Here is an 11,768-nt window from a genome sequence, read left to right on the forward strand (position 1 = left end):
TATGATGGCTAGTTTACACTTACAGCTGTGTCTATGATAGTGAAGCTATGATGGCTAGTTTACACTTACAGCTGTGTCTATGATAGTGAAGCTATGATGGCTAGTTTACACTTACGGCTGTGTCTATGATAGTTAAACTATGATGGCTAGTTTACACTTACAGCTGTGTCTATGATAGTGAAGCTATGGTGGCTAGTTTACACTTACAGCTGTGGCTATGATAGTGAAACTATGATGGCTAGTTTAGACTTACAGCTGTGTCTATGATAGTGAAGCTTTGATGGCTAGTTTACACTTACAGCTGTGTCTATGAAAGTGAAGCTATGATGGCTAGTTTACACCTACAGCTGTGTCTATGATAGTGAAGCTATGATGACTAGTTTACACTTACAGCTGTGGCTATGATAGTGAAACTATGATGGCTAGTTTAGACTTACAGCTGTGTCTATGATAATGAAACTATGATGGCTAGTTTAGACTTACAGCTGTGTCTATTATAGTGAAACTATGATGTCTAGTTTATACTTACAGCTGTGTCTATGAAAGTGAATCTATGATGGCTAGTTTACACTTACAGCTGTGTCTATGAAAGTGAAGCTATGATGGCTAGTTTACACTTACAGCCGTGGCTATGATAGTGAAACTATGATGGCTAGTTTAGACTTACAGCTGTGTCTATGATAGTGAACCTATGATGGCTAGTTTACACTTACAGCTGTGGCTATGATAGTGAAGCTATGATGGCTAGTTTACCCTTACAGCTGTGTCTATGATAGTGAAACTATGATGGCTAGGTTAGACTTACAGCTGTGTCTATGATAGTGAAGCTTTGATGGCTAGTTTACACTTACAGCTGTGTCTATGATAATGAAACTATGATGGCTAGTTTAGACTTACAGCTGTGTCTATTATAGTGAAACTATGATGTCTAGTTTATACTTACAGCTGTGTCTATGAAAGTGAAGCTATGATGGCTAGTTTACATTTACAGCTGTGTCTATGAAAGTGAAACTATGATGGCTAGTTTACACTAACAGCTGTGTCTATGATAGTGAAGCTATGATGGCTAGTTTATACTTACAGCTGTGGCTATGATAGTGAAACTATGATGGCTAGTTTAGACTTACAGCTGTGTCTATTATAGTGAAACTATGATGGCTAGTTTAGACTTACAGCTGTGTCTATGATAATGAAACTATGATGGCTAGTTTAGACTTACAGCTGTGTCTATTATAGTGAAACTATGATGGCTAGTTTAGACTTACAGCTGTGTCTATTATAGTGAAACTATGATGGCTAGTTTAGACTTACAGCTGTGTCTATGATAGTGAAGCTGTGATGGCTAGTTTACACTTACAGCTGTGGCTATGATAGTGAAACTATGATGGCTAGTTTAGACTTACAGCTGTGTCTATGATAATGAAACTATGATGGCTAGTTTAGACTTACAGCTGTGTCTATTATAGTGAAACTATGATGTCTAGTTTATACTTACAGCTGTGTCTATGAAAGTGAATCTATGATGGCTAGTTTACACTTACAGCTGTGTCCATAATAGTGAAGCTATGATGGCTAGTTTACACTTACGGCTGTGGCTATGATAGTGAAACTATGATGGCTAGTTTAGACTTACAGCTGTGTCTATGATAATGAAACTATGATGGCTAGTTTAGACTTACAGCTGTGTCTATTATAGTGAAACTATGATGTCTAGTTTATACTTACAGCTGTGTCTATGAAAGTGAATCTATGATGGCTAGTTTACACTTACAGCTGTGTCCATAATAGTGAAGCTATGATGGCTAGTTTACACTTACGGCTGTGGCTATGATAGTGAAACTATGATGGCTAGTTTAGACTTACAGCTGTGTCTATTATAGTGAAACTATGATGGCTAGTTTAGACTTACAGCTGTGTCTATGATAATGAAACTATGATGGCTAGTTTAGACTTACAGCTGTGTCTATTATAGTGAAACTATGATGGCTAGTTTAGACTTACAGCTGTGTCTATGATAGTGAAACTATGATGGCTAGTTTGCACTTCCAGCTGTGTCTATTATAGTGAAGCTATGATGGCTAGTTTACACTTAGAGCTGTGTCTATGAAAGTGAAGCTATGATGGCTAGTTTACACTTACAGCTGTGTCTATGATAGTGAAACTATGATGGCTAGTTTGCACTTCCAGCTGTGTCTATTATAGTGAAGCTATGATGGCTAGTTTACACTTAGAGCTGTGTCTATGAAAGTGAAGCTATGATGGCTAGTTTACATTTACAGCTGTGCTATGATAGTGTAGCTATGATGGCTAGTTTACACTTACGGCTGTGTTTATGATAGTTAAACTATGATGGCTAGTTTACACTTACAGCTGTGTCCATAATAGTGAAGCTATGATGGCTAGTTTACACTTACAGCTGTGCTATGATAGTGAAGCTATGATGGCTAGTTTACACTTACTGCTGTGGCTATGATAGTGAAACTATGATGGCTAGTTTAGACTTACAGCTGTGTCTATTATAGTGAAACTATGATGGCTAGTTTAGACTTACAGCTGTGTCTATTATAGTGAAACTATGATGGCTAGTTTAGACTTACAGCTGTGTCTATTATAGTGAAACTATGATGTCTAGTTTATACTTACAGCTGTGTCTATGAAAGTGAAGCTATGATGGCTAGTTTACATTTACAGCTGTGTCTATGAAAGTGAAACTATGATGGCTAGTTTACACTAACAGCTGTGTCTATGATAGTGAAGCTATGATGGCTAGTTAACACTTACAGCTGTGTCTATGATAGTGAAACTATGATGGCTAGTTTGTCCATCGAATAAATACTGAGTAAAATAAAAAGGTAAACATTACTTCAAGCTGAAGAAATGAATTAATGATTTTTGCTGCTATTGTATTCAACTTGGTATTAATTTATTCATTGAAGTGTTGGTTTATTTATTTGTCATCAATCAAGAAAAACTGTCATTCTGAATTGATTTTATAAGACGTTAACGCAGGGTAAGTCGAATTTCCTAATTCACATTCAGTTCACCTAAGTTCAGTACCGTGAATATGATTACTGTTTGTGCTGAAAACAGTTTTGGAGCACTGTTGCATTTAAGGATCCCCATACCACTGCCAAAAATTGTAACCAAGTGTTGGAAACTGTTTTTTCCTGCATGCCTACATAAATATATATATATACGGTATGGCTTTGATGAATCATTTCTGGAAAGAAAACCATACTTTGCAAGACTTTTATAAGTAATAATAATGATGACATAAATAAGATTTAATCAACAACATAGTTCTGAGTGTAAAAAAATTAGCGAGGCTAAACTAGGATTAGAACCCTGGACTAGAGATTGATCAACAACCTAGCTAGTCAACAGTAGTGTCCTGACCCAACTGTGCTACAGTTACACCCAAGTTAAGGGGAGGTTACTGTATATATAGGTATTCGATGAGCAGAATATGTTCCCGTTCATTAGTCTAAAACGTCTAGCAGAATCTGGATTAATCCACAAACAGAACATGGCCCAATGAAAGCAGTTGTTACGGTGATGTGTCAAGATGTCCCTGTCGTCGGGGTGCTGTACTTTTTCATCAGCCTTTGCATTTCAAGCATTTTCAGATAGTTTGGCAGATACAAGATGACCAAGAAATGTTGTTGCAGTTTCGCTTGCAGAAACATAGCAAACAGAGGAACAGGCGTATGAGACATTCTTCCCGAGCAGTCATTTAACAGGGTCTGCCACTGACCTAGTTTGGTTCATAATATTCAATAAAATATTTATAGTCTTCGCACTGCAACCAAATTTTCATGCAAGTTGACGTTGAAACACTCTAACTCCTAAATGTTTATACTGTACTACAAAATGGTTGTTCTATATTCACTGACGATATACTGTATAACATGAAATGTTCGTTGTGTATAAACATTCATGGTTTTCACGGCTGCTATTGAACGACGCAAATATATACAATGAATCTGAATGATACACATGTCTACTGTTTGTTAATAAAGGACATCCGGCGAAAGTTTGTACCACGAAACGATCTAAATGGCTTCAAACCACGAAGGAAAGTATCCATGAAGATTTCGTGTTATACAGTAATGGAAGTTCACAGGGGAATGCGTTTCTGTTTCTGGGGTGGACAAACCATTGGCGTCTGATATTTATACAGTCCCAAGCTGACATCTGGTGGACAAACCATTGGTGTCTGATAAATGGATTGGTAATATAATTAATGACAAAGCTAAATATCTTGACCACCTAATTAGCTAATATGATTATTACAAGTAATCTAATTTATTGTTGATTACAGAAAATCTGAAAATTATCTTAAGATTAGATTTCACATCATACATTTCCATCTACTGTATACAGATGACAAAGGGAAACTTTCGTCCAGTCAGGTATTCGCCTTTCACTGGTAAAATCAATGTTCGCCAAGTGTTATTTTCGCCCTTAAAATGTAATAACTGTATATAGTGTATGCTATTTACTTAAATATGTATTTGCTGTTACGCCCAGTAAAATATTCACCCTTCATTGGTAAAATCAATGTTTGCCCAGTATTAATTTTGCCCTTAAAATGTAGTAACTAAATAGGGTATGCAGTTTATTTGTATTCGCTCTCATGATAAGTTTGCCCTCATTGCAAAGGGCAAAAAGGAGAAAATTAAACCTCGGCGAAGATTTCCCGGTATATAGTACCAATAATTAACACAGATATAGATTAACTGGTCAGAGCTTGGGGTAACTTCCTGAATCACTAACGATATATAGAAAATCCCACATAATAGCCAGTTTGTCTTTATTGTGATAGCGCAGGATGATTAAAATCACCCTAATGTAAATGGCAATATATTCAACATCAACTAGTAGCTCATTAAGAAATGTTTTACTTTGTAACGCTGTAAATATATAGATCTAGAAATTGTCATTAGCAGCATGTGACCTTTCCATAAAGTAAACAACAACCTTTACCTACACTATACAACAATGTAGCTATACTTATGTGGTGTGCCCACATCGATGTAGCTATACTTATGTGGTGTGCTCACATCGATGTAGCTATACTTATGTGGTGTGCCCACATCGGATAATCTCCAACACTTCGGATGCAATATAGTGTCTGAGCTAGGGCATATAATTACATTGACGAGCAATTCTGCTTTCGAGGCTCTCATAAAATAATCAAATTCTGACGACCTCTAACATTTCACTAAGTGTACCTAGAGGCAGTCCATTCACATCAATAAAGTCGATTATTTCTGCAATTACATTAAATTAATACAAATAAATGGATTACATACATTATGATGTACCTCCTTGCCTAACAGACATAGAAAAGCACTGATCCTACAGAGTATTGGTATGTACTGACAAAACAATGGCACATACAACTATTAACATAACAACTGATCCTACAGAGTATTGGTATGTACTGACCAAACAATGGCACATACAAGTATTAACATAACAACTGAGCCTACAGAGTATTGGTATGTACTGACAAAACAATGGCACATACAACTATTAACATAACAACTGATCCTACAGAGTATTGGTATGTACTGACAAAACAATGGCACATACAAGTATTAACATAACAACTGAATCTGTATCAAATGTCAAACCAATGACACCTGTGTATTATTAACAAAACATTGACAGATGTTCTAAAGGACAAAATAACTTACCTACACAAGTATTAGTTATGTCAACATCTTTTCTATACAGGTATCACACCTGTCAACATCTTTACTACACAGGAAGCACATATGTCAACACCTTTACCACACAGGTATCACACATGTCAACACCTCTACTACACAGGTATCATACATGTCAATACCTTAACTACACAGATATCACACATGTCAACACCTTTACTACCCAGGTATCACACATGTCAACACTTTTAATTCAAAGGTATCATACATGTCAACACCTTTACTACACATGTATCACACATGTCAACACCTTTACTACACAGGTATTTTACCACACAGGTATCATACATGTCAACATCTTAACTACACAGGGATCACACATGTCAACACCTCTACAACACAGGTATCAAACATATCAACACCTTTACTACACAGGTATCACACATGTCAATACCTTTACTACACAGGTATCACACATTTACTACACAGGAAGCACATATGTCAACACCTTTACCACACAGGTATCACACATGTCAACCCCTTTACTACACAGGTATCACACAAGTCAACACCTTTACCACACAGGTATCACACATGTCAACACCTCTACTACACACGAATCGCACATGTCAACACCTTTACTACACAGGTATCACCCATGTCAACACCTTTACTACACAGGTATCACACATGTCTACACCTTTACTACACAGGTATCACACAAGTCAACACCTTTACCACACAGGTATCACACATGTCAACATCTTAACTACACAGGTATCACACATCTCAACACCTCTACAACACAGGTATCACACATATCAACACCTTTACTACACAGGTATCACACATGTCAACAACTCAACTACACATGTATCACACATGTCAACACCTCTACTACACAGGTATCATACATGTCAATACCTTAACTACACAGATATCACACATGTCAACACCTTTACTATACAGGTATCACACATGTCAACACCTTAACTACACCGGTACCATACATGTCAACACCTTTACTTCACAGGTATCACACATGTCAACATCTCTACTACACAGGTATCACACATGTCAACACCTTAACTACACAAGTACCATACATGTCAACACCTTTACTTCACAGGTATCACACATGTCAACACCTTTACTACACATGAATCGCACATATCAACACCTTTACTACACAGGTATCACACATGTCTACACCTTTACTACACAGGTATCACACAAGTCAACACCTTTACTACACAGGTATCACACATGTCAACAACTCAACTACACATGTATCACACATGTCAACACCTCTACTACACAGGTATCACACATGTCAACACCTCTACAACACAGGTATCACACATGTCAACACTTTTACTACACAGGTATCACACATGTCAACACCTTAACTACACCGGTACCATACATGTCAACACCTTTACTTCACAGGTATCACACATGTCAACATCTCTACTACACAGGTATCACACATGTCAACACCTCTACAACACAGGTATCACACATGTCAACACCTTTACTTCACAGGTATCACACATGTCAACATCTCTACTACACAGGTATCACACATGTCAACACCTTTACCACACAGGTATCATACATGTCAACATCTTAACTACACAGGTATCACACATGTCAACACCTCTACAACACAGGTATCACACATATCAACACCTTTACTACACAGGTATCACACCTGTCAACATCTTTACTACACAGGTATCACACATGTCAACATCTCTACTACACATGTATCACACATGTCAACACCTTAACTACAAAGGTATCACACATGTCAACACCTCTACAACACAGGTATCACACATGTCAACACCTTTACTACACAGGTATCACACATGTCAACACCTTTACTACACAGGTATCACACATGTCAACACCTTTACTACACAGGTATCACACATGTCAACACCTTTACTACACAGGTATCACACATGTCAACACCTTTACTACACAGGTATCACACATGTCAACACCTTTACTACACAGGTATCACACATGTCAACACCTTTACTACACAGGTATCACACATGTCAACACCTTTACTACACAGGTATCACACATGTCAACACCTTTACTACACAGGTATCACACATGTCAACACCTTTACTACACAGGTATCACACATGTCAACACCTTTACTACACAGGTATCACACATGTCAACACCTTTACTACACAGGTATCACACATGTCAACACCTTTACTACACAGGTATCACACATGTCAACACCTTTACTACACAGGTATCACACATGTCAACACCTTTACTACACAGGTATCACACATGTCAACACCTTTACTACACAGGTATCACACATGTCAACACCTTTACTACACAGGTATCACACATGTCAACACCTTTACTACACAGGTATCACACATGTCAACACCTTTACTACACAGGTATCACACATGTCAACACCTTTACTACACAGGTATCACACATGTCAACACCTTTACTACACAGGTATCACACATGTCAACACCTTTACTACACAGGTATCACACATGTCAACACCTTTACTACACAGGTATCACACATGTCAACACCTTTACTACACAGGTATCACACATGTCAACACCTTTACTACACAGGTATCACACATGTCAACACCTTTACTACACAGGTATCACACATGTCAACACCTTTACTACACAGGTATCACACATGTCAACACCTTTACTACACAGGTATCACACATGTCAACACCTTTACTACACAGGTATCACACATGTCAACACCTTTACTACACAGGTATCACACATGTCAACACCTTTACTACACAGGTATCACACATGTCAACACCTTTACTACACAGGTATCACACATGTCAACACCTTTACTACACAGGTATCACACATGTCAACACCTTTACTACACAGGTATCACACATGTCAACACCTTTACTACACAGGTATCACACATGTCAACACCTTTACTACACAGGTATCACACATGTCAACACCTTTACTACACAGGTATCACACATGTCAACACCTTTACTACACAGGTATCACACATGTCAACACCTTTACTACACAGGTATCACACATGTCAACACCTTTACTACACAGGTATCACACATGTCAACACCTTTACTACACAGGTATCACACATGTCAACACCTTTACTACACAGGTATCACACATGTCAACACCTTTACTACACAGGTATCACACATGTCAACACCTTTACTACACAGGTATCACACATGTCAACACCTTTACTACACAGGTATCACACATGTCAACACCTTTACTACACAGGTATCACACATGTCAACACCTTTACTACACAGGTATCACACATGTCAACACCTTTACTACACAGGTATCACACATGTCAACACCTTTACTACACAGGTATCACACATGTCAACACCTTTACTACACAGGTATCACACATGTCAACACCTTTACTACACAGGTATCACACATGTCAACACCTTTACTACACAGGTATCATACATGTCAACACCTTTACTACACAGGTATCACACATGTCAACACCTTTACTACACAGGTATCATACATGTCAACACCTTTACTACACAGGTATCACACATGTCAATACCTTTACTACAAAGGTATTTAATTTGTCAACAGATTTGCTAGACATTTATAACAATACCTTACCACCTGACATATTATTACTGTGCATTAGTTTTATTTATTTTAATAACTGTTGTAGTCACACTCTACTGAGTCATGAGTTAGTGTTAATATTTAATGTAACCAGGTTCTATCATAAAAAGTGTGAAAACCAAACAAATCACCCAAAGGTATACAGTCCATGAATTGATCCCAAACACTAAACACAGGTATACTAGTTTTTACCACTCACCTGTAACCTGCCTAGACACCTCCTGTTGGACCATGATAAAGGTTTAACACCTGTCCATACTAACGAGCCTGGAACACAATGTACCATCCAGTAGAAGTTACGATATGTTACTCTGTATCCACACTTTTGTGTGATGTCGTTGAGGTGAGATATGCTATCACATTAGAGAGCCCACCTGTGGTGCCACCTATATCCAGTGATGTGTTTGGTGCCCAAGGTCAAGAGTCACCGCATGAAGACGATTTAGGTGCCTAGAGCTTTCTCCAGCTGCATCAACACATGTCTAACAGGTGTATAGTGCATAGGTCCTTGTATATCCCAACTATAGGCCTAGCAATGTAGGCGCTCTAATGCAAGTGCTGCTCCACGTTTGTATAGCCCCACAAACCAACGACAATAGCATTGTTCATACTGTCACACAGAGCACGGCTAGGTCAGCGCTTTACATCCACAAAATTCTTCAGTGCAAAACATGAATGTTTTAAAGCAGTCCTTCTTCACAGTATTGTGGCATCCCAAGAGTCATTGTGACAATTCCGTTACCATGACAACTGACCGAGCCAGAGGATGCCACTTAGGGTAGCAATGTTTTTGATATTGACAGGAGAAAGAAATGGACAGATCTGTCTGCTAGTGTCAAACAAGTTCATGTAAGTTGTATTTACTGGGTGCTGCCCATCTCAGCCAGCTCATAGTACTGTACTGCTATACACAGGCATTGACGTGACAATGTATATGGTAGCCAACACTGCTTATACTCTAAAAGCTGCAATGTGCTAATTACTCCGGTTCATTACAACAAGCCATCACATATGAGTTGTTCAATTCCTGAATCACTTTAGGCATTTGTTGATTGTCTTCATGAATCTAGGTCTTTACTGATCTTGTAACTCTGGTCTGTGTTGATCTTACAACTATGATCAGAGTTGATCTTGCAATTCTGGTCTTTGTTGATCTTACAAAAATCTCAAAACCTGGTCGATTTAACAAAATTGATGATTTGTTGAATCAGAGTCAATCCTTGAACTCTAGCTCATATCTATTTATCTTAAAAAACTGGTTGATTTAAGGTTGATCTTAAATCTCTGACATTGTTGACTGTACAACTCTGGTCTGAGTTGATCTCCTGTTCAAGCCTGGTCAATGTTGATCTCATTGATCCTGTCTTCCCTGTCAGCTATAATACACATACCAGTCATCCCTGGCTCCTTATTTAATATGTCAATACATGACTGTATGTTCCAAACTTACGTGTGTGATATGTAGGGTGAAAAAATCTATTTCATATTCGTTGCAAGGATGCTCCATCACAACAAACAATGATGTGACCTACTGGTACAGAACTGGACTGGTGAGGCTAGGGTTACTACTGGTACCAGCCAGGACTGGTGATGCTAGGGTCACTCCTGGTACCAGCCAGGACTGGTAAGGCTAGGGTCACTTCTGGTACCAGCCAGGACTGGTGAGGCTAGGGGTACTACTGGTGCCAGCCAGGACTGGTGAGGCTAGGGTCACTACTGGTACCATCCAGGACTGGTGAGGCTAGGGTCACTACTGGTACCATCCAGGACTGGTGAGGCTAGGGTCACTACTGGTACCATCCAGGACTGGTGAGGCTAGGGTCACTACTGGTACCAGCCAGGACTGGGGATGCTAGGGTCACTACTGGTACCAGCCAGGACTGGGGATGCTAGGGTCACTACTGGTACCAGCCAGGACTGGTGAGGCTAGGGGCACTACTGGTACCAGCCAGGACTGGTGAGGCTAGGGGCACTACTGGTACCAGCCAGGACTGGTGAGGCTAGGGTCACTACTGGTACCAGCCAGGACTGGTGAGGCTAGTGTTACTTCTGGTCAGGTGGCACTATTTTCACATAAGTACCTGGTATATAAAATGTATTTAATATATACTGTCTTTCCTTAATATGTATCTGTTACCTGTGAGTTTGTACAATTTTTCGCCAGCTTCAAAATCTTATAATCAATCATTCTGATAAAATGATGCTGAACAAAATTTAAACCTTACAAGAATGCTGTATAATACAAGAGGCCCATGGGCCTTAACGGTCACCTGATATATTTATACAGAGAGTTGATTTTGTTTTTAACATGAACAGAAATATTATTCAAAGTGACAAAAAACAATAAAACCACCTTACTCAATATCTAGCATACAGATTTCAGACTAAAAAGGATTTGAAACTAGCACCT

At 38.7% G+C, this 11,768-nt stretch overlaps 1 protein-coding gene across 3 annotated transcripts in view; it reads right to left on the minus strand.

Moving 5' to 3' along the window:
• The window catches only part of LOC110451587 (synaptotagmin-9-like), a 191,013-nt gene that overhangs the window by 89,046 nt on the left and 90,199 nt on the right, over window positions 1-11,768 (minus strand). Inside the window, exon 1 of one of the 3 annotated variants that reach the window (XM_021499706.1) lies at window positions 9,558-10,146. The exons of the other annotated variants lie outside the window; for them this stretch is intronic. Within the exon in view, the coding sequence (XP_021355381.1) occupies window positions 9,558-9,591 (34 nt within the window). The 5' untranslated portion in view covers window positions 9,592-10,146. Of the gene's footprint in view, window positions 1-9,557; window positions 10,147-11,768 lie in introns of those variants that run through there. 3 annotated transcript variants of the gene reach the window in all.

Source organism: Mizuhopecten yessoensis, unplaced genomic scaffold, assembly GCF_002113885.1.
Source record: "Mizuhopecten yessoensis strain PY_sf001 unplaced genomic scaffold, ASM211388v2 scaffold6135_1, whole genome shotgun sequence".
NCBI lineage: Eukaryota > Metazoa > Mollusca > Bivalvia > Pectinida > Pectinidae > Mizuhopecten > Mizuhopecten yessoensis.